General features: G+C 46.1%; 1 protein-coding gene across 4 annotated transcripts in view; it reads right to left on the bottom strand.

The window, feature by feature from the left end:
- Window positions 1-1,476: 1,476 nt before the first annotated feature.
- CAPN3 (calpain 3) overlaps window positions 1,477-22,239 on the bottom strand; it is a 149,596-nt gene continuing 128,833 nt past the window's right edge. For all 4 annotated transcript variants that reach the window (XM_075330284.1, XM_075330285.1, XM_075330287.1 and 1 more), the window contains 7 exons: window positions 20,873-20,930; window positions 15,455-15,519; window positions 14,723-14,791; window positions 12,715-12,793; window positions 7,779-7,895; window positions 6,800-6,858; window positions 1,477-2,457 (listed from right to left, as the gene is read on the bottom strand). In XM_075330284.1, the coding sequence (XP_075186399.1) occupies window positions 2,431-2,457; window positions 6,800-6,858; window positions 7,779-7,895; window positions 12,715-12,793; window positions 14,723-14,791; window positions 15,455-15,519; window positions 20,873-20,930 (474 nt within the window). In that variant the 3' untranslated portion in view covers window positions 1,477-2,430. The remainder of the gene's footprint in view (window positions 2,458-6,799; window positions 6,859-7,778; window positions 7,896-12,714; window positions 12,794-14,722; window positions 14,792-15,454; window positions 15,520-20,872; window positions 20,931-22,239) is intronic.

Below are 22,239 nucleotides of genomic sequence, written 5' to 3'. Positions count from 1 at the left end.
AAAAAAACGTGCGTGTGTGTGTAAGCGTGCATATATATATACACGCGGAGTGGAGTGCGGGAGGGGCCGTAGCCGAGCGGGGAAGTGTCGGGCTAAAGGCACGGTCATGCTGTGAGGGCCGGCCAATCACTGCAATTCCACAACAGGGCTGTGGCATTGCGGTCTGCCAGCCAATCCCTGCATAAGGGCTGGCTCTAAAAAGAGCGCCAACATGAAGACCACGAGTACAGCACGAGTATTGCGAGATTACTCGGTCCCCGCCGAGTAGCCCGAGTACAGTGATACTCGTGCGAGTACCGAGTAGTAACAAGCATACTCGCTCATCACTAGTCACTACACACCACATACACCCCACCCTAGTTAAGGTACCACCAGTCAACCAAAAGACCTGATTGCCTCCCTCAGAGTCAGACAGGCACACCAGGTGGACAGAGTCAGGTGGAAAGACGCTCGAGGCAGGAAAACAAGCAGTTAGTCGGATTGAGTGTGGAGAGAGGAGTGAGAGGAGTACAGTTCTGCGTGGGGCCTGGGTTGGAGCCTAGGACCCCCGGTCAGGCAGGCAGACAGTAGTGGCCGCCTGCAGGAGACCGGGAATACGACCGGTGGAACCGTAAGGGACCAGGACAGGGTAGTGGCCAGCCAAAACCGAACCGGGGAGCCAACTGGATACCGGAGCACCAGGCGGGGTACTCAGACCCCAAACTAGGCTATAAGCCACCACCATAGTCAAATCAACTGATTGCGGTCTGGACCTCAGGGGTTCATTCCCACCTAAGTCCCGATTGAAGGCAACAGCCCAACCCGTCCGGATAAGAGCCACCGCCAAGGGCTAGAGATCCAAGGGGCCAGCGTCTGCGGCCAAGAGGGGCTCCTACGACACATACGCCGGGGAGCGGGCTACCAGTGCTCAGGCACAGTAGCCAAGATCACATACAGGTGCAGGAGAAAGGCGGACATTACCAACCTATCTGGAGAAACTGCAGTCGGCTGCGGGCCCCGTTCGTCACCCCGTTTGGTTTACCAGTGACTGTGTGGTTTAATCATGAGTACACCAGTGCCCTCAGGCACCGCACCGCGCTGCACCGTCACACTGCGCCCTGCACCCCGGCCCCTCGCCAACCGGGCCCCGGGACCAACATCCCCTATCCACGGAGGGGTCAACACCTAGCTGCGGCCCTACACCGCTCCCGGGAGTCCCCGTACCTTTACCGCAACGGTGGTACCCACCATCACCACAACCCATGGGTGGCGTCACGAACTTTACACTACAACCATCCCCTGCGTGCACCGCCACTACACCCCTCCAGAGCGACGTGACCCCCGGGTCCGGAGGCGCTCGAGCCACCGACACACGCGAGCCCGGACCCGAGCGGCTCGGCTGTCACAGCCGAGGCCGCAGGGCGGTACACTTACCTTCCACGCATTAGTACTTTTTCTATGAGATGGCACTTTCACATAAGAAACATAAGCGTTCCGTTATTAAATATCACTTGTCTTTAATTGCTACATGGCAAACACACTAAGATAAATGTCATTTCACATAGATATAAACACAATGAACATGTATTAATGATGGCTCTATCTTGTATTGTGGTCACTGTCCGCACCTCATGACTATAAACTACAGCAGACAGAAGCGGGTGGGTCGCCCATAGCAGCCGGACCCCAGCTTTAATGGGAATCTGTCAGCATTTTTATCTATGTAATCTGAGAGCAGCATATTGTAGGTGCAGAGAGCCCGATCTCAGGGATATGTCACTTACTGGACTGTGTGGTGCGGTTTCAATAAAATCAGTGTTTTATCAACAGATTATCATAACTGGAGGACTAGGTGTTTCGGGCCGCTTGGTCCAACCACACCCCTAATACTGATTGGCTGGTTTCTATGTACAGTGACAAAGCAGCCAATCACTGGTGGGCCGGGGTTATACAGGTCGCAGCATTCAGAGTTCTGCTAGATCTATAGCAGAGAGAACGGTGATTCTTTCAGAACTGCTACACTCACTAAACTGAGTGATAGATCACTGGCATCAGGGTCTCTGTCCCTATATCATGTTCCTGTCAGATTACATAGCAAAAACCTGCTGACAGAGTCCCTGCTGTATACTTGGCACTTCCGATCGGCAGCACGGCTGTCTGCACTGGTTTAGAGATATGAGGCGCGTTGTGTGATGGGTCCTACCAATGAATATACACACATCTGAGCAGAGACATACAGCTCATCACATCATCATTGTATGGAAATTTAGCCTAACGTTACAATCTGTGCTCCTAGACAGAACATGGCTACGGGTTAAAGTAGTAAACTGGATTTGATTGATATGCAGGAGCTTTGAGGTAAAGATTTGCTCTGTCCAACAGAGGTCCTGAGTCGGTGCTTGTATGACAGTGGTTGAGAAATGTAAGCGGTTGCTGGAGCTCATGCGAATTCTAGGCATACATAGTCAATTGCAGCCACTGGGAAAAAAAAGGGGAAAACATTTTAGCACCATTTATATCAGACATTTTAGCATTGACAACTTTTTTTTTTTTTATTATTAAATTGAAACTAGTCCAGATTTTATCCACTCCATTCATGATCATACATTTGTGGTGAACTGTATAATACATCAATGGTTTTAATAACCCATAAGGAGAGCCGCTATGACCTAGTGATTCTCAATGTGGGGACCTCTCCTCCACGAAAACGACATGTGGAGAGCCACTATCATTTTAAAAGGCTATTTTCCGAATCATGCATTGTTCTACAAGCAACTTTGGAACTTATTTAAAAACACTTGTTCTCAAAGGATTGTTGCCATCTCCAAGCTCCTTTCCCAATGTTCTGCCTTCTGCATTGAATGGTATTCTTCATTGTTTGCCATGCTGCAGACTAATGTGTCCTATCTAGGTTGTACTTTAGCGCCTCTAGTGACAAAACTTTTGTAGCACCAGCCTTGTGTTTCAGATTTCCTTTCTCCTCCCCTTTGCGGTCCATTCTGGGTAGGAAGCCTCCATTTCCTGCTGACTCACAAACTGAGGACATTCTCCATTTTATCCCCTGTGATCTCTCACCATGTTAGGCCTCTTTCACACGTCCCTGAAAAACACGCACGTTTTTCACGGACGTGTCAGGTGTGTATTGCCCTTGGTGTGCTGTGTGCATGGCCTACATGTGTTATCCGTGATAACACACAGAGAATGGGAACTTTCTGCTCACCTGTCCCTGGCGTCGCTGTCCGTGGTGCTGATCTTCGGTCTCTGGTCCTGCCGCTCCCCGCTGCTGCTGCTTCCGGCCGCAGTGAAGTGAATATTCAATTAGCAGAATGAGCGGTGGTCGGCAGCAAGTGACAGCGGCAGCAGAGACAGGAGAGCAGGAGAAGGTGAGTAATGTTTTGATTTTTTTCTCGCAGACACATGTCTTTTCTCCGGTGCGTGTCACACGGAACACATCCATGTGGTCAGCGTGTGTTACGTGTGACACGTTTGCGTTACGTGTGACACCTGTGATACCGGAGAAAAACTGACATGTTGGCGTGAGAAACACACGGACAAACGTAAGTACGGAACGGACACACGTTCCGTTCGAAAATACTTACGTGTGTCCAAAACATTAGGAATACCTAGGTCCACGTGTGTATGTGTCTCCGGTATGTGAGAAAACTGCCAAACACGTACCGGAGGCACGTACGTGTGAAAGAGGCTTGAGATAGCTGCATGTATTAAGTTAGATTTGAGCTGCTTTACAGCTGCTTAATTGTTTATAGTATCAGATATACGGTTAGAGCATTTTTGTTTTACTTTTAATAAGAACACATGGTATGTATATTGCCAGGCTCTGCATGTATGCTCCCTGTTATATTATACATGTACTGATTGTTAGGTGAAACTGGAACAATAAGAGGTGTACAAACATCTGCTAACATTCAATAAATACAGACTTCCTTAAAGCAAAAGTCTCCTTTTTGCTACAGTGGATAAAGATTTAGCTGCCTGTCAATCTTCATACGCCCCAGGGCCCGTGTAGGGAGGACAGAACAGTAGTAATAATAATAATAATACAGTGGAACCTCGGTTAACGAGTAACCCAGTTAGCGAGTATTCCGCTTAACGAGCTTGCCGTAAATTTGTAACTCGCTTTATGAGTAAGCTTTGCCGTACGAGGAAAATACTCACCGCACACACTTCCGGTTCTGTACATCCACCGCGCGCTGACCTGCTCTTACAGTCCACACAAACACGCACAAACACATATTATGCTCACCTTACCTTCCGTTCCAGCACCGGCCTCCTGGGTCCTGTAGTTCGCCTCTACAGCATGTGTATCGGTAACCATCGCGACGAGGGAGGAACTTCCGCTGTCAGCCGCTACTCAAAGGCAGCGCACTGGCCAATCAGAGGCAAGCGGCTCCTGCCTTTGACGTCAGCGCTCTGGCAGCAGAAGGTCCTCCCTCGACGCAATGGTTACCCGATACACATCCTGTACCGGCGAACTACAAGATCCAGGAGGCCGGAGAGGGAATGGAAGGTAAGGTGAGCATAATATGTGTGTGTGCGTGCGTGGAATGGCACAATAGGGGACCAGGATGGGACATTTAACAAGTTGTGGAAGGAATTGTCTGCATTGCAATGATTTCCTATGGGAAATCTTGCTCAGCTGAACGAGTAACTTGGTTAACGATAACAATCCGTTCTGGGAGTGTGTTTGTTAACCAAGGTTCCACTGTAATAATAATAGCAAATACTGTACCTCCAATTAGAAATGTAGTATAGTTCTTCTGACTCACTGTCGCTTTTAACTAAATAATGGCGTTTTGAAAAGAGAAAAAAAAGCTTTTCCCCCACCCTCAAAATGGCATCATTGTGTGCCTAAGGGCTGCTTCTCACTTGCGAGTTTCTCGCAGTAGAGCAATGTGAGAAAATCTCGCATTGGAATCGGACACATGTTAGTGAATGATTCAGCTCTCATCTGCGATTTTTTTTCTCAGTCCAAATCAGACAGAGAAAAAAAATCGCAGCATGCTGCTTTTTTGCGAGTTTCTACTGCGAGTCTCTCCAATGCAAGTCTATGGGAGCGTGTAAATAATCGGATGTCACGGGACGGCACTCACACCATCCTAGTGACATCCGATTTTCTAAATACATTTCTCGCATGTTTCCTAAAACACTGGAAACGAGTGATGTGTCACAATGTCTGTCAATCACTATTCTCTGTCAGTCGGTCTCTCCCTCTCGCTCTCTATTCTCTCTCTGTCGGTCGGTCACTATCTCTGTCCCTCTCTCTCTGTCCATGTCGGTCTATCCCTCTCCCCCCCTCTCTCATACTCACCGATCCCCGATCACCAGCGTGGCGCTGCACGGCATTCACACTGCTCCGGCGGCTTCTCCTCTTTTGGAAAAAGCCAGCCGCTCATTATTCAATCTCGTATTCCCTGCTTTACCCACCCACCGGCACCTATGATTGGTTGCAGTCAGACACGCCCCTACGCTGAGTGACAGGTGTCTCACTGCACCCAATCACAGCAACCGGTGGGCGTGTCCATGCTGAGCAGTAAAATAAATAAATAAATTAATTTAAAAAAACAGCGTGCGGTCCCCCCCAATTTTAATACCAGCCAGATAAAGCCATACGACTGAAGGCTGGTATTCTCAGGATGGGGAGCCCCACGTTATGGGGAGCCCCCCAGCCTAACAATATCAGTCAGCAGCCGCCCAGAATTGCCGCATACATTATATGCAACAGTTCTGGTACTGTACCCGGCTCTTCCCGATTTGCCCTGGTGCGTTGGCAATCGGGGTAATAAGGAGTTAATGGCAGCCCATAGCTGCCACTAAATCCTAGATTAATCATTGCAGGCATCTATGAGACACCCCCCAATGATTAACCTGTAAATTAAAGTTAATAAACACACACAGTGAAAAAATCCTTTATTTGAAATAATAAACAATAACACAGACCCTCGTTCACCACTTTATTAAGTACCCAAAAAACCCATCCTTGTCCGACGTAATCCACGGAGGTCCTTCAACGCTCTCAGCTCTGCTACATGAAGGTGACAGGAGCTGCAGAAGACACCGCCGCTCCTGTCACCTCCACGCAGCAACTGAGGTGAGTATCGTGATCAGCTGATGATGTCAGTCAGGTTACTTGCAGCCAACGCTGGATCCTCCAACAGTGACAGCAAGTCGCCCGAGTGACAGCGATGAAGTCACTGGTGAGTTGCGGTCACGGGGGGGGGGGAAGATCCAGCTGGCCGTGGGTAACCTGAGTGACAACAGCGCTAATCGCGCTGCACAATTCAGTCACTCAGGGGATTAGCGGTCACTAGTGAGTCCTTCACGGGTGACTGCTAATCAGGACGCGACACCCAGACAGAGCCGCGGCATGACAATGAAGTCGGGTGAAGTTCACCCGAGTTCATTCTGATCGTGCAGCTCTGTCTGTGTCTGCTGTCATCTGCCATTCAGCTCTGCTACATGGCTGTCTGTGGCTGCTGTCAGCGGCCATGTAGCAGAGCTGAATGGCAGATGACAGCTGCTGAGAAAAAAAAGGATCACACATCGATCACACACGCATTGCACGCGCACTGCAATCATGAGAAAAATCTCAGGATCGCACTGCAGTTGTGTTGCACTCTGACCTAACGTGAACTAAAATCAGCCGAGTTTTTTTCAGCCAACTCGGACCGATTTTACTCGCATAGATGTGTTTCCAGCCTAATTGTGAGGCTTTTTTAATGACTGAAATGCACACAACCAAATTGTACCATCCATGTGTCATAGCTGGAAAGATCCCCATATTATGACATTTTATATTTACCTCCAGGACATTGAGTTTAATAATGCCATCGCCGTCTTTGTCAAATGCATGGAAGGCTCCTATAAAACAAAAGATAAGCGGATATATAATGGAGACGTTCCAACAACCCTGCTCCTCAGCACCATAACATACAACATTTTAGAAATGGCTGGATGGATACAATTATTGCTGCGAAAGCAAAAGAAGAGTGGAGTCGGCAGCAAACTCCACTTTGGGATTGCAAACCGAATAGGGAGTTCTGTACTACGATGGGGTAGGACTGTAGCTCCTATACTAATGGCAATGTATGTCTTTTTTTTTTTCTGGGGGTTCACAAAAACTGGCAGAGCATAAAAGGTGCGTGCCCACTATCAGGGTTCAAAGCGGTTTGGATGTAGCGTGTTTTCGCTACGTCCATAACTCTGCGATGTACAGTACAAACAAAGTGGATGGGATTTCTACAATCCCATGCCGCGTGTGCGGGCCGCTGCGAAAAAAAAAGTCCTGCAGTGCGGATTTCCAAGGTCGCAGCATGTCAATTCTTTCCTGCGGAGTCGTACGTGTCCTCCGTAGTGCATATTAGGGAGAGGGGTAGAGAGACACGGACCACACACAGACGACAGCTCCCCCTCTCCCTAATATGCCCTTTTTTACGTGAAGAATAAAACAAGAATTTTTCTGCATAAAGAACTGGTGAGTGCCTTCTATTCCTTCCTCTTCTGAACCGAACCCTGATATTGGGTACGAGCAGCTGCATTCTCCGACAGAGTAGACTCACATCCCCGCAGGTCAGGGCCTGCCGCATCCAGGATGCAGCGGGTCCTGATCGTGGGCACATACCCATAAATGTCCTATAGCTAGGACATAGGATCCTATAGTCCTGCTCTAATGACCGGCACATGAATAGAACCAGCGGGGTGCCTTACTTTTGAGACATCTTTCCATGCAGTTCTCTCATGACAAATTCATTGTAAATGAGGAGAAAAACAAAACCACTTACTAAACATTCCTTCCAGACGCACAAAGCAGCAGATGAAACTGTCAAAGTCGATGTTCATGTGCTTGTTTGCATATCGCATGGTGATGATATCGTACAGCTGGTTGTTCAGGTGAAACCCTAGAAAAAGGAGAGTTTAAAAGTGTTAAGTCGCTCCATGAATCCACTCTGTATCCTTCATGTCTTCTCTCTCTGACATCTGAATCGCCACAAACCAAATTTCACACTTTGAAATTACACATACTAAAAGTAATTTATTTTTCGTTATCATTCTGGAATTTTTCCTTTTTTTTTTCCACGCGCAGATGGGGCAAGAAAACTCAAATCAATTGTTTTATTTTTAAATTGGAAATAATCCTAATAAAACATTTTATAGTACAGTCTTTATCCTATATCCTATACCCAGCACCCCCTGAGGAAGTCACGAAACACTCGTCGGGGTCGGCAGCGGACACACCGACCACTTGGACCACCACAGACCTACATACTGAAGTATATTTATCTAGTGATTTGCCTGCCATCACCAGCAGACATCCCCTTTGGTGATTTTCGGCTACTCCATTCGCCCTATTTATATACTCACCCCATGGGTATGCTATTATATCTCAATATAGCTTACTATCTTCCCTTACCTCGACCATCAACATACATTTTTAGTATTATTTGCATATTTTCACAGCACTACTTGCACTTTCTTTACATGTGTATGTTGTTTGGTAATATGTAAGGTTCTGTATATGCACTGTCACTTTGGATTTTTCCGCTGCTACAATCTGGGAATCTCCCTGTCTTTTATTATTACTGTGTTGTTGTTACATGTTTTTTAACTGATTTATTTAATAAAATAATTTTATATTTCATTTCTTTGTTTCTTTCGGTCACTTCTCCCCACGGGTTATATGCCTATACTTGGTGGAGGGATTATTAGGTTTTGCATTATATTATAGTGACTTACTAAGAGTTTTTGATTAACTTTATGCTATGTATAGTATACACTTACAGTGACATGTATACGTTTGGGTCCCCTCTGGTTAAAATTTCTGTTATTGTGATGAACAGGTAAAGCAAGTTGAAGATGAAATGATGTCTAAAAGGCATGAAAATAAAGATAACACATTTCCTTTGTATTTTAGGCAAAAAAAAATAAATTTTCATTTTGGAAAATTTATGGAAAATTACAAAAAGGAAAATAGGCCGAAGAAAACGTTTTGGCGCCGTTAGAGTTATGTTAGAGATTTGACCAAGGTTTCAGACCTTAATTAGCCTGTTAGGGTTATGACTTGTTCACTATCATCGTTAGAAAAGGCCAAGTGATGCAAATTTCACCAGCCTCCTCTAACCTTGTGCCAAAAAATCAGCAGCCATGGGTTCTTCTAAGCAGCTGCCTAGCACTCTGAAAATGTTGGAGGCCCACAAGGCAGGAGGCTACAAAAAGATAGCAAAGCGTTTTCAAGTTGCCCTTTCCTCAGTTTGAAATGTTATTAAGAAATGGCAGTTACCAGGAACAGTGGAGATCAAGATAAGATCTGGAAGGCCAAGCTAAATTTATGTGAGAGCTGCTCATAGGATTGCTAGAGGCAAATCAGAGCCCCCAGCTTTTCTGCAAAAGACCTTCAGGACAATTTAGCAGATTCTGGAGTTGTGGTACGTTGTTCTACTGTTCAGAGACACCTGCACAAATATGGCCTTTATGGAAGAGTCAGCAGAAGAAAACCTCACCTACATCCTCACCATAAAATTCAGTATCAGAAGTATGTAAAAGAACATCTAACAAGCCTGATGAGGTTTGTAAGTAAGCCCTGTGGACCAATGAGGTTAAAATAGAACTCTTTGGCCACAATGATCAAAGGTATGTTTGGAAAATAAAGGGCACAGATTTTCAGGAAAAGAATATCTCGCCAACCATTAAGCATGGGGGTGGATCAATCAAGCTTTAGAATTGTGTTGCAGACAATGGCACAGGGAACATTTCACAGGTAGAGGAAAGAATAGACTCAATTAAATTTCAACAAATTCTTGTTGCAAACATAACACCATCTGTAAAAAAAAAAAGCTGCAATTGAAGAGAAGAAAAGAAAGTGGCTTCTACAGATGGATAATGATCTTAGGATCTACAAAAGACAACATCATAAGGCGCAAGTAGAAGGTTTTACAGTGGCCCTCACAATCCCCTGATATCAACATCATTGCAAATCTGAGGCTAAACCTCAAAAGAGCAGAGCATGCAAGACGAGCCAGGCATCTCACAGAACTGGAAGACGAGCCAGGCATCTCACAGAACTGGAAAACGAGCCAGGCATCTCACAGAACTGGAAGACGAGCCAGGCATCTCACAGAACTGGAAGACGAGCCAGGAATCTCACAGAACTGGAAGACGAGCCAGGCATCTCACAGAACTGGAAGACGAGCCAGGCATCTCACAGAACTGGAAGACGAGCCAGGAATCTCACAGAACTGGAAAACGAGCCAGGCATCTCACAGAACTGGAAAACGAGCCAGGCATCTCACAGAACTGGAAGACGAGCCAGGCATCTCACAGAACTGGAAGACGAGCCAGGAATCTCACAGAACTGGAAGACGAGCCAGGAATCTCACAGAACTGGAAGACGAGCAAGGCATCTCACAGAACTGGAAGACGAGCCAGGCATCTCACAGAACTGGAAGACGAGCCAGGCATCTCACAGAACTGGAAGACGAGCCAGGCATCTCACAGAACTGGAAGACTAGCCAGGCATCTCACAGAACTGGAAGACGAGCCAAAAATCTCACAGAACTGGAAGAGTTTTCCAAGAAAGAATGCATGAAAATCCCTCAAAGAAGAATTGAAAACGACTATTGGCTGCTACAAAAAACATTTACAAGCTGTGATACTTGTCAAAGAGGGTTTTACTACGTAGTAACCAAGTAGGGTGCCCTAACTTTTGCATCAGCCCATTTTCCTTTTTGTTAATTTTAAAATATAAAAAGGAAGAAAATATTTTCTTTTTTTTGCCTAAAATACAATGCATTGTCTTTTAGAGATCATTTCATCTTCAATTTGCTTAACTGTTCACAATAACAGTAATTTTCACCAGGGGTGTGCAAACTTTTACATTCCACTGTATATCCCCACCAATTAATAATGTGTACTTTGCCCATCATACACAGTTCATATAGTGACCAAAACAAAGACCCCAATATTTATTCTTGCTTGTTCTCCAGCATAAGCTGTTATATGGGATGTGTAAATGGAACCAAAGTTGTTGTGTTTTTATTGTAAGTGTTAAATCTTTCAGCAGGTTTTTAATATGTAATCTGAGGACAGCATGATGTAGGGGTCCGAGACACTGATTTTGGGGATGTGTCACTTGTTAGGATGTGTGTTGCTGTTTAAATACGAGTTTTATCAGCAGGAGATTATCATTGCTGGTCTGCAGCCCCTGTGCCTATGCAGCAAGACTGGAGAGACCAAAATGTGATAGTTTGTGTGTGAGTTTCCATAGTAAATGCCAATATTAAACTCACTGCAGATGAGAACTATTCTGGCAATGTGCTCCCGACAATTCATACAGAAAAACTCATTAAGGTGGGGCAGGCTACTGACCGTTATTCTATATATTTGCAGCTGTCGGGAACATACTATTCTATATAGACCATAAAAATAAATGTCTGTCCATGTCATACTAGCACTGCAGTGTAATAACTATTCGGGCTTATTCACTGTCAGCAGATTGTTTGCATATCTGTTACTGTGCCATTTAGAAATTAATGCATGTGCTGCAGAAATAACCCTATTTACAGGTGTGGAATGCAAACTTTTGCAACAAACGAGCCGCATGTGAACAAAGCCTTAGCAGTGTGACTCCTGACCAGTGGTAAGACTTTAATAACAAATCAACAGAACTATGATTGCAGCTCTGGCTTATTAGAGGGAATTCATATGTGGCAGACTTGTTGGCGAGATTCAGACAAATTGGAAAATCACTAAATTTTCTGCAAAAAATAAGTCAAAATAACGTGCGTTTCGCGAGGGTGCTATTGCTTTTTCAAGGAGGGAAATCCTTCGGGACCGTGGTCTATTTGATTTTGGTTCTGTCCTCTCAGATGATGACTTTTTGAAATATTTCCCTTATTACATTTTTCATGTGACTACCTGATTCTGAGTAGGCAGAAAGTGATTAAGGACTTCCACCATACAGTGGCCTTGTTTAACCATGTCACTACATTCTCCTGTCCTACTCTTGTGCCGTTCTCACTAATCCTTAGTTCCACCTCTCTCATGGCTACCAGAGACTGTATGTCCTTGGTATTCTCCTCTCCCGTGGCTAGTAGTGACTGATTTGAACCTTTTATATGCTTCTCAATACTATGTGCCCCCTATGACTTCTTGGTAGTTGTGTTTTTTTTTTTTTTTTTTTTATTGGTAGTTGTTTTTAACCACTCTTTGCTGTTTTTTGCGTGTGCAACCTTCATCAATAAAATTTCGTATATTTGCATATTTACTCGTTGTTTCTCCCGTTTTTGAATTGTATGTGAGTAGTGCATGCACTCTGCTGGTATACATATGCCAGCAGCGTGTACACCACATGGCTCTTCCATTGAGAATTATTCTTATAATACACCTGTGCAATTTGTATACATGTAGTCACATGCCCACTATTCTCAACCAGCTTCTTTGAATTCTCTGCTATTGAGCTGCCTTTAAACTGGAAACCTTTAAATCGTGAAGATAATAATGACTTATCAATAAGGTATGGGGGGGCCACATTTTGTTATTCACAGTGGCCACATCACCCCATAAAAATGAATGGAACGATGCTCCCATTCCCACTGTTTTTGTTGGGAGAGAGCTGCCCACCAACAAAATAGCCTCTATGGGGAAGGCGATCCACCTAGTGAACTCTAAATCAGTATCCACAGACCTTCTTATTGTCCACTACCAATTTTTTTGTTAAATTACCTGCTTCATTAACAGCATTACGCATTTCATAACTATTGATGGTTCCTGATTGATCTGAATCATAGCGTAGAAATATTTTCTAGGAAAAAAATAAATAAAAATGGTAGATTAATAGGCAAGAACAGAGCACTCAAACTTCCATCAATAATTACCACCAATAGTATGTCAGAACTGCTACATTGAGAGCTTGACTCTCAGTTTGTTAAATATTGACCCTATTTTTCATCCTCTCCAAGTCACGGCTCACTTTAGAGTGCATTTTCTGCCCACAAACCTCAACTTTACAGGAATTGATCCATAAAAACAATGTATCACACTTCTACAGAATAGGTGATGAGTGAGCACGAAACTGATCGAGTGGTCATTACTCGAATCGAACAGGTCGGATGCCTGGATGGGCTCGATTCAAGTAACGATTATAACTGACGTCTATGGGAAACTCTAGCATTTATCCAGAAACCCTTAGCACTAGAAGTCCCAGAAATTTCGAGCTCCCCCCTGAAGTCCCGAAAGAAGGTCAAATAACATACAATAAACTGGATAGAACTAACTAGAAACTAAATGGCTAAACTCAATGGAAAACAACAAACCTCCTGTGGTGCGACAGTAATGGCCTTAATTACAGAACAAAAGACGGTGATTATAGGAGGTTAGCTAAAATCCTTCAGGTCATTCCACCCGTCTCTGGGTTCCAAAAGGTAGAAATGTTAAATGACCCCTCTCTGTGACTTCTAGTGTTAGTACTCCGGACCGGAGTGTGTCTTTTCCTCTCTCTCTTTCTTAGAAACCGCACCACTGTGTCCATCCACATTGTCTGGTATTAGGATTCAGTCTTATATATTTGGATGTATGTGATATGATGCTATACCAAATACGGATTCCTCCTGCTATTGCTGGTACTGTTGTGGTGTAGCGCCCCAAAGGCTTCAGTCGCCACAGAGGTACTGCACCTCAGCCAGAGGTGTGGTATTCCATCCTGGGTATGGAGGAGGTCACCCACCAGTTTACACAAAACTCAACACCTCATCAGGCATGGCAAGGGCTTGGTAAACCCAAAGCTAGGCCGAGGGATTGGAGTCTTAAGGGGTGGGTTACACAGTAGTGTCAGTGGAGGAGAGAAGACCTGTGGTCTGGAGCTGGTACAGCTCGGCCAGGGCGCAAGACAGAAGGGGTCCTAGAGACCATGGGAAGTGCAACATACTCCCATGGCCTTGTTCCACATACAACCTTTGGGTGGAATGACTAGGTCACAAATTGGGGACTGGGCCCTAGGCTAGAAGAGAAGAACCTACATAGTTTGCTAGTAAAACCAGAGGCTGAGGTGGCTGCAAGCACCAAGGCCACAAATTCACTGGAAGGTGACCCTAAATGACCAAAGGATAGATCTTCACACCACCCAAAAGGGACCGCGGGCACCAGCTCAGGGCTCGGTGTGAGAGGGCGCAAAGCAGGAGGGAGAAGCAAGTGCAGGAAGACGACCAGGGAAGGGATACATAAGAAAGGTACACCGGACTCTACCTCCAAACTACCCGGGATCGGCTGGAACCCTTCACAGTGGAACCCAGCACTTCAAAGGCAGTCACTGACGTTGTGTTACCTTGGGACCTGCTACAGTGAGTAAAGACATTGAAACTGCATCCCTGTGTCACTCTATTATTCGCCTGCGCCTCCGGCCCTGCACCCCCGCCATCATAGACTACTACTACCTCCATCCGCCCTGGGGCCCAGCTCTACCTATGGAGAGCTATACCAATCAAGCTGCGTCACAATCTGCCCCGGGGAGCTCCATCCCGCAGCAGCGGCACCTAACTTGCTGCATACCATAGGTGGTGTCACAAATAAACTGTCATCAACCCCTTCCTATTTACTAAACGACACCGCTGGGGTCACGGAACCGGGCCTCGCCACCGCGGCGTCCAAGGAGCAGAACCGCTGCCTGGTAACGAGTCACCCCAGGCCCCGGCGTGTCACTGGCATTCCTAGACAGATGACCATTTTATGGCTTTACCTGCCATTGTTTGATTTTCTTCCAAAGATGCTGAAATTCTTGCAGGTTTAACCGTCCACAGCCATCTGTCTGTACAGATCTTATGTTTAGGATTAATGGTTCTTTTTTCGCTTCATCATTACATTTATATTTAACACTTAGTCGTGATCAAACTATAACGTCTCAATTCTTAGCCTATGACATGGGTAAAATGTGTTTTCTGTCCTCCAAGTACACGAAAATTGGAGAATGTTAAAGTGGTGCTTTAAATCTAAGACCCTTGCCCCATGTCTTACACTCACCCTCCGCCGTTTTTATACTTTTCCGATGTCACTCTGGTCACCCGATGCCAACTTCTGCCCCTAACTTCTGATTATCCGGAAGTCAGAAATTACACCACAACCTCCCAAAGCATCTCTATGAGAGCCACAATGAGGCTGAGTATAACATCGGAAGCAGGGGACTTAAATTTAAAGCACCATTCCAGCGGTACAATGAAGAAAAGAGCTGGCGTGGTGCTGTAAATAGCTTTTCTCTTTGTTAGGTTATTCTGGATGTTGTAACCTGAAGTCTCCCTATCACATCACTTTCTGCCTGTGCTGGGGTAATATTATTACATGGACTTATGATGTAGACATTGTTAGGTTCATGCAATGGCACTGTGGTGTCGGTGAATCCCCAGAGCGCAGGCAGGTAACCTGGTTATATCATGAACTTGGTAAATGTGGTTATAAAACCAATGGACAAGGATACATCCATCAGGGCAATCATGCTGCGGCAAGATTCCAGGGTGAAACCTTCAGTCTTCAGGTCCTTGTCTGCAGGAAAAATGAAAACTTATTTATTATGTGTATTTTAGATCCATTAGGGCAGTGTTCCCCAACAGACCAGGTCTGCAGGGTTTACTTTTATTGCACAGGTGACAATTCTATCGTCTGTACTATACTAAAGGCCGCTTTACACGTAGCGACATCGCTAGCGATAGCAACCTCCACCGTCGTTCGTGCGTCACGGGCAAATCGCTGCCCGTGGCGCACAATATCGCTAGTACGCGTCACACGAACTTACCTTTCAAGCGACGTCGCTGTGGCCGGCGAACAACCTCTTTAAGGGGGCGGTTCTTGCAGCGTCACAGCGGCGTTACACAGCGGGCCAGCAATAGAAGCGGAGGGGCGGAGAGCAGCCGCATTAACGTCACTCCCACCTCGTTGCCGGAGGATGCAGGTACGTTGTTGTTCGTCGTTCCTGGGGTGTCACACGTAGCGATGTGTGCTGCCTCAGGGACGACCAACAACCTGGGTCCAGAACAAGTAACGATATTTAGAAAATGAACGACGTGTCAACAATCAATGATTTTGTGAGTATTTGGGATCGTTAGCGGTCACTCGTAAGTGTCACATGCAATGACGTCGCTAACGAGGCCGGATGTGCGTCACAAATTCCGTGAACCCAGCGATATCTCGTTAGCGATGTCGTTGCATGTAACAGGGCCTTAAGGAATTAATGAAGACCTGATCTGTTGGAGACCGTGAGGACTGGAGTTGGGCAACACTGCATTAGGCCTGAAACACACATCCGTGAAAATGCACGCACGTGTGTTACGGTCCGTGTCCCGTTTTTGTGTTCGTTTTTATGGTCCGTGTGGCATCTGTGTGACCAGCGTATGCTAGCCGTGTGTGCGTGAGTAATGCCCGTGTGTGCGTGAGATTTGTAACTGACGTGTGAGTATGTTTTCCATGTGAAATGTCCTTGTGTGTGATGTAAAATGTCGTTGATGCTTACCCGCTGACAGCAGACAGAGTTGCGCGATGAGAATGAACTCGGGTGAACTTCACCCGACTTCATTGTCATACTGCGGCTCTGTCTGTGTCGCGTCCTGATTAGTGGTCACCCGTAAAGGACTGACCGGTGACCGCTAATCCCCTGAGTGACTGCAGTGATCAGCGCGATTACCGCTGCCGTCACTCATGCTACCCGTGGCTAGCTGGATCCTCCACCCGTGACCGCAATTCACCTGTGACTTCATCGCTGTCACTCGGGCGACTTGCAGTCACAGTTGGAGGATCCAGCGGTGGCCACGAGTAACCTGAGGGACAGCACAGCTGATCGCGCGGCTCACCTCAGTTGCTGCGTGGAGCTGTCAGGAGCGCGGGGTTCTTCTGCAGCTCCTGTCACCTTCATGTAGCAGAGCTGGAAGCGACGCGGGACCTCCGTGGATTACGCCGGACATGGATTGGTATTTGGGGCTTAATAAATTGGTGAACGAGGGTTTTTTTTTAGTGTTTATTATTCCAAATAAAGGATTTTTCGTTGTGTGTGTTTATTTACTGTAACTTACAGATTAATCATGGAAGGTATCTCGGGGAGACACCGGACATGATTAATCTTGGACTTAGTGGCAGCTATGGGCTGCCATTAACTCCTTATTACCCCGATTGCCAACTCCAGGGCAATTTGGGAAGAGCCGGGTAGAGTCCCAGAACTGTCGCATCTAATGGATGCGGAATTTCTGGGCGGCTGCTGGCTGATATTGTTAGGCTGGGGGGCTCCCCATAATGTGGGGCTCCACATCCTGAGAATACCAGCCTTCAGCCGTGTGACTTTACCCTGGCTGGTATCAAAATGGGGGGGAACCGCACATCGTTTTTTTTAATTAAATATTTATTTTTTTTATTGCACAGTATAGACCCGCCCACCGGCGGCTGTGCTTGGTTGCAGTGAGACAGCTGTCACTCAGCATGGGGGCGTGTCTAACTGCAACCAATCATAGGCGCCGGTGGGCGGGGAAAGCAGGGAATACGAGATTGATTAATGAGCGGTCGGCTTTTTCAAAATAGTAAAAGCCGCCGGAGCAGTGTGAACGCTGTGCAGCGCCGCGCCGGTGATCGGTAAGTATGAGAGAGGGGGGAGACTGACCGACAGACAGAGAGAGGGACAGACAAGACAGAGAGAGAGACCGACCGACAGAGAGAGACCGACTGATGGAATGAGAGAGATTGACCGACATAGGCAGAAAAAGAAAGAATAGCCGACATCACTACAAAAAAGCACAAAACGTACATGGAGCATACAGAGATGCATCCGTGTCACGTACTTGTGCGCACCAAACCATTGACTTTCATGGTGTGCGTGTTCCGTGCAGGAAACGGACATGCTGCCGTGCAAAACGGAAACACATACGGATCACAGACACCCGAACAAGATGAAAAACGCAAGTTTGACCACAAACATAGATTAACATTGGTGCACGTTTGTCCGTGTCTCCGGTATATATGGAAGCGGACAAAACACGCACGTTTTTAACGGATGTGTGTCGGAGGCCTTAGGTGAAGTGCACACGGCTGAGTTTAATATGGCCGTTTTATGCACAGAGCACTTTCTTAAAATAGCCTTGGCCATCTTGAGAACGTGCTCTGTGTGAAATGGACGTAGGCTACTGACCTGCTGTTCTATACGTCTAGAGTCTCGACTATGCATAGAAAATAAACAGCCGTTTTATTATACTATGTGCTTTTTAATATGCCGTTAATGTTCTTAATCTCAGCTCTGCAAACCACTATTTTTTTTTTATTTAAAATGAAACAACTGAGATACGATTGAAGTGCAGACTTTCAGGTTTTGAACAAAAATATCCTGTGAAATGTTTAGAAATTGCAGCCATTTTTCTACAAAGCCTCCTCATTTCAGGGGAACAAAAGTAATTGGACAAATTTACTTTATCATAAATGAAATGTTCATTTTTTTAATACTTTCTAGATAATCCTTTGCAGCAATGACCGGCTATAGTCTGGAAGCCATGGACGTCACCAAACGTTGGATTTCCTCCACTGCGATGCTTTGCCAGCCTTCACTACAGCTGACTTCACTTATTGTTTGTGGCTCTTTGTGCCTTACGTTTTGTCTTAACCATGTGAAATGCAGCTCAATGGGGTTGATCTGGTGATTGACTCAGCCATTGCAGTTCCTAACATTTCTGCTATCTCTGATGGATTTCTTCTTTTTTTCCAGCTTAATTATGTTTCTCTTCCATTGACTGCATGTTGTAGGGTCCAGCATAACAGCTTCCAAATGCAAATGCCACACCTGGAATCAGCTACAGACCTTTATACATGCTTAATTGATTATGGATTAACATGAAAATAGCCCATACAGCCCATTAAGGAGCTTTTGAAACAATTGTCCAATTACTTTTGGTCCTTTAAAAATGAGGCAGCTACATGTTAAAGAGCTGATGTGAATACAATCAAATTAAGGCTGAGAATCAACACGTTAAGCCCATATTGATTATATAACTGTATGTTGAATATGTCTTGGTAAATCACTTAAATGCCAAAACTTGTGTCATTGTCCAAATATTTCTGGACTTACCGTATTTTTCGTTTTATAAGACGCACCGGATTATAAGACGCACCCCAAATTTAGAGCTAAAAAGTAAAAATCTGCCGTCCGTTTTATAATCCGGTAGTGTCCGGTGGGGGGCAGCAGCAGTGGTGGAGTCGGGGGTCACAGGAGGCAGCAGCGGTGGTGGAGCAGGTCCATGCTACGGGCAGTGCAGAGGGGGGCCCAGATACACACTGCGGAGCTGTGCTGGGGCAGCCGGCGCTGCTGTGTGCTAGTGCTCGCTGCGGGCACTGGCCATTCTGAAGATGTCGGCAGTGCGGACTTCAAAGAAATGGCAGCCGCAGACGGCGCTTGCGCAGATGGGAGCTTGAGCCGAGAGCTCTATCTGCGCGTGCGCAGACTATGGGCGCCATTATTTGAAGAACTTACCGCTGATATCTTGAGCACCAGCACACAGCAGCACAGGCCGCTGCATAGAGCCTTTTCGGGCAGCACCGAGCGGCCACTCAGAGCCTTGCCAGGCAGCACAGGGAGCCGCGCCGGCCACCGCACAGGGAGCCGCGCAGTCCACCGCACAGGGAGCCGCGTGTCAGCTACCGCACAGAGCCACACCAGGTGCCGCACACAAGAGCACAATATTGTCCTATCTCCAGTGACCCCTCTCTCCACTACCCCCCCCGGTAAGCTATATTCGGATTTTTGGGAGGAAAAGTACATCTTGTAATCTGAAAAATACGGTAACTGTGTATGTGTGTGTATACAGTGTGTCCACCCATATCCTGTCCACCGCCATTAACTTGAGAACGGCGGCAGCTATAGGCATAGAAGTGGTGTCTAGGTATAGTAAAGTAGCCATGCGCTACGCAATGAAACCACCTATAGTGCCACCTGGTGGAAAACAATGGAGTTAGCATTTTTATCTCGAAAACGGAACGAGATAGAGAAAAAAAAGTAAAGTAAAAAAATTGTAGGGCATCATCAATTCAATACGAATCGACACCTTGCATACAGAAATGCTATGATTAGAAAGTGTAAAACTCACAAGGCTGCGGACGTGAAGCGATACCTCATGGAGACCTTCCTACAAGTCATTGGGTATGGTGGCTGTGTGGAGTGGCCTCCACGCTCACCTGACCTGACCCCATTGGACTTCTTTCTGTGAGGTCATATCAAACAGCAGGTGTATGCGAACCCTCCACCAACATTGCAGGACCCACGACGACGTATCACAGATGCTTGTGCAAACGTGTCACCTACCATATTGCACAACGTGCAGCAAGATACAGTATGCTGTGCAGAGTCCAGATGTGCATTGCAGCTGACGGGGGCCACTTTGAGCATCAAAGTTAAATGAGCGCCATATGCGTGACCAGCATTCAATGTTTTTGGGGGGTCATGGTTTTCCTATCATAGCATTTCTGTATGCCAGGTGACAATTCATATTAAATTGATGATGCCCTACAACCTTATAATTCACTTTTTTTCTCTATCTCGTTCCATTTTCGAGATAAAAATGCTAACTCCGTTGTTTTCCACCAGGTGGCGCTATAGGTGGTTTCATTGCATAGCACATGGCTACTTTACTATACCTAGACACCACTTCCATGCCTATAGCTGCCGCCGTTCTCAAGTTAATGGCGGTGGACAGGATATGGGTGGACACACTATACATATTTTGTATGTATACACATATGTAAATATAATTGTCCTCCAACCAAAGAATTTGAATTCATATCCAGATGCGCCTTGCTATTCCCTGATAGGTGTTGCTTTGGTATTGCTTTAAATCTACTTTAGTTTTCAGGAAAATTCAATAAAACAGTCACTTACGTTTGTTCACAACTCTGTTCAGTACAGATTGCAGTTCATCAGCGCTGATTTCCATATCCTAGACCAGAAGCAAATCATGTAGTGGTGAGAAGTGCTCTCATTACAAGGGAGGGTATTGCGATTGCATTGGATTGTTTGATCCCTACAATCGCCACAAGAGTGAAGGAATGGGACTGTGCTGTAATTCCCTGCCAAAGGGACTGTAGCCCCTTCACACTCCAGATCAATGTGGGGCCAAAAGAACAGAACTCCACTTCAAATGTGATGGCATAGTATAGGATTTTGCTATTACTTTGTAAGATTAAAACAACCTTTTAAAGGGAATCTGTCAGTAGGTTTTTGCTATGTAATCTGAGAGCAGAATAATGTAGGGCCATAAAGCCTGATTCCAGCAATGTGTCACTTACTCAACTGACTGCTTAGTGTAGTTTTGATAGAATTCCTGTTTTTTCTCTTGCAGATGTATCAGTGATCAGAATGCTGAGCTGTATAATCCTGCCCACATTATTGATTTTCAGCTTTTTGTGTACACTATATTGTAAGTAAGCTGCCAATCATGGGTGTGAGGTAGGGTTACACAGACTTGCTGCACTGGTGTGTATGAAACACCAAGTCCAGCATTGATAATCTCTTGCTCATAAAACACTGAGCAAGTGACACAACCCTGGAATCAGGGTGTCAGCCCCTACCTTATTACATAGCAAAAACCTGTTGACAGATTCCCTTTAACCCCCATCCAAAAATAGGATAACCTTGTTGGCAGGCTGTATTTCATCAGTTATACCCCTCTTGCCGCCGTTCGCCGTCCCCCAATATTCATTTACATAGATGAGGCCGCCGCCCTCATGTTCCGCAGTGCTCCTAAAGTCTCGCGCATGCGCTTTGGCACTATCGCGGGACTGAGCACTGTTCAAATCGCAAGCGCCGGTAATGTTATTGCGCAGGCACGAGATTATGGGCGGCGCTGTGAATGTCATCACCAGCATCATCCAAGTACCCGCCATAATCTCGCGCCTGCGCAATAACATCACCGGCGCTCGCGATTTGAAAACTGCTCAGTCCCGCGATAGTGCCACTGTGCATGCGCGAGACTTCAGGAGCACTGCAGAAGATGAGGGCGGCGGCCTCATCTATGTAAATAAACACTGGGGGACGGCGAACAGCGGCAGGAGGGGGGATAACGGACGAAATAAAGCCCGACCCCGGGGCCAACAACCTCATTACCATAGCAAAAGGTAGTATTTTATAAAGTTGCTATTTAGGTGTGAAAGGGGGGCCAGTAGCAAGAGGAACCTTTCTAGTAGGATGCAGCCCAGGAGCTGCAGAAGGGAATTGTTTTAGTTTAATAGCAAAAATTCTGGTGACAG

The sequence above is a fragment of the Anomaloglossus baeobatrachus genome, chromosome 12 (assembly GCF_048569485.1).
Source record: "Anomaloglossus baeobatrachus isolate aAnoBae1 chromosome 12, aAnoBae1.hap1, whole genome shotgun sequence".
Lineage (NCBI taxonomy): Eukaryota > Metazoa > Chordata > Amphibia > Anura > Aromobatidae > Anomaloglossus > Anomaloglossus baeobatrachus.
Note: the sequence above shows the minus strand (reverse complement) of the source record. Positions and strands in the feature narration are given on the sequence as shown.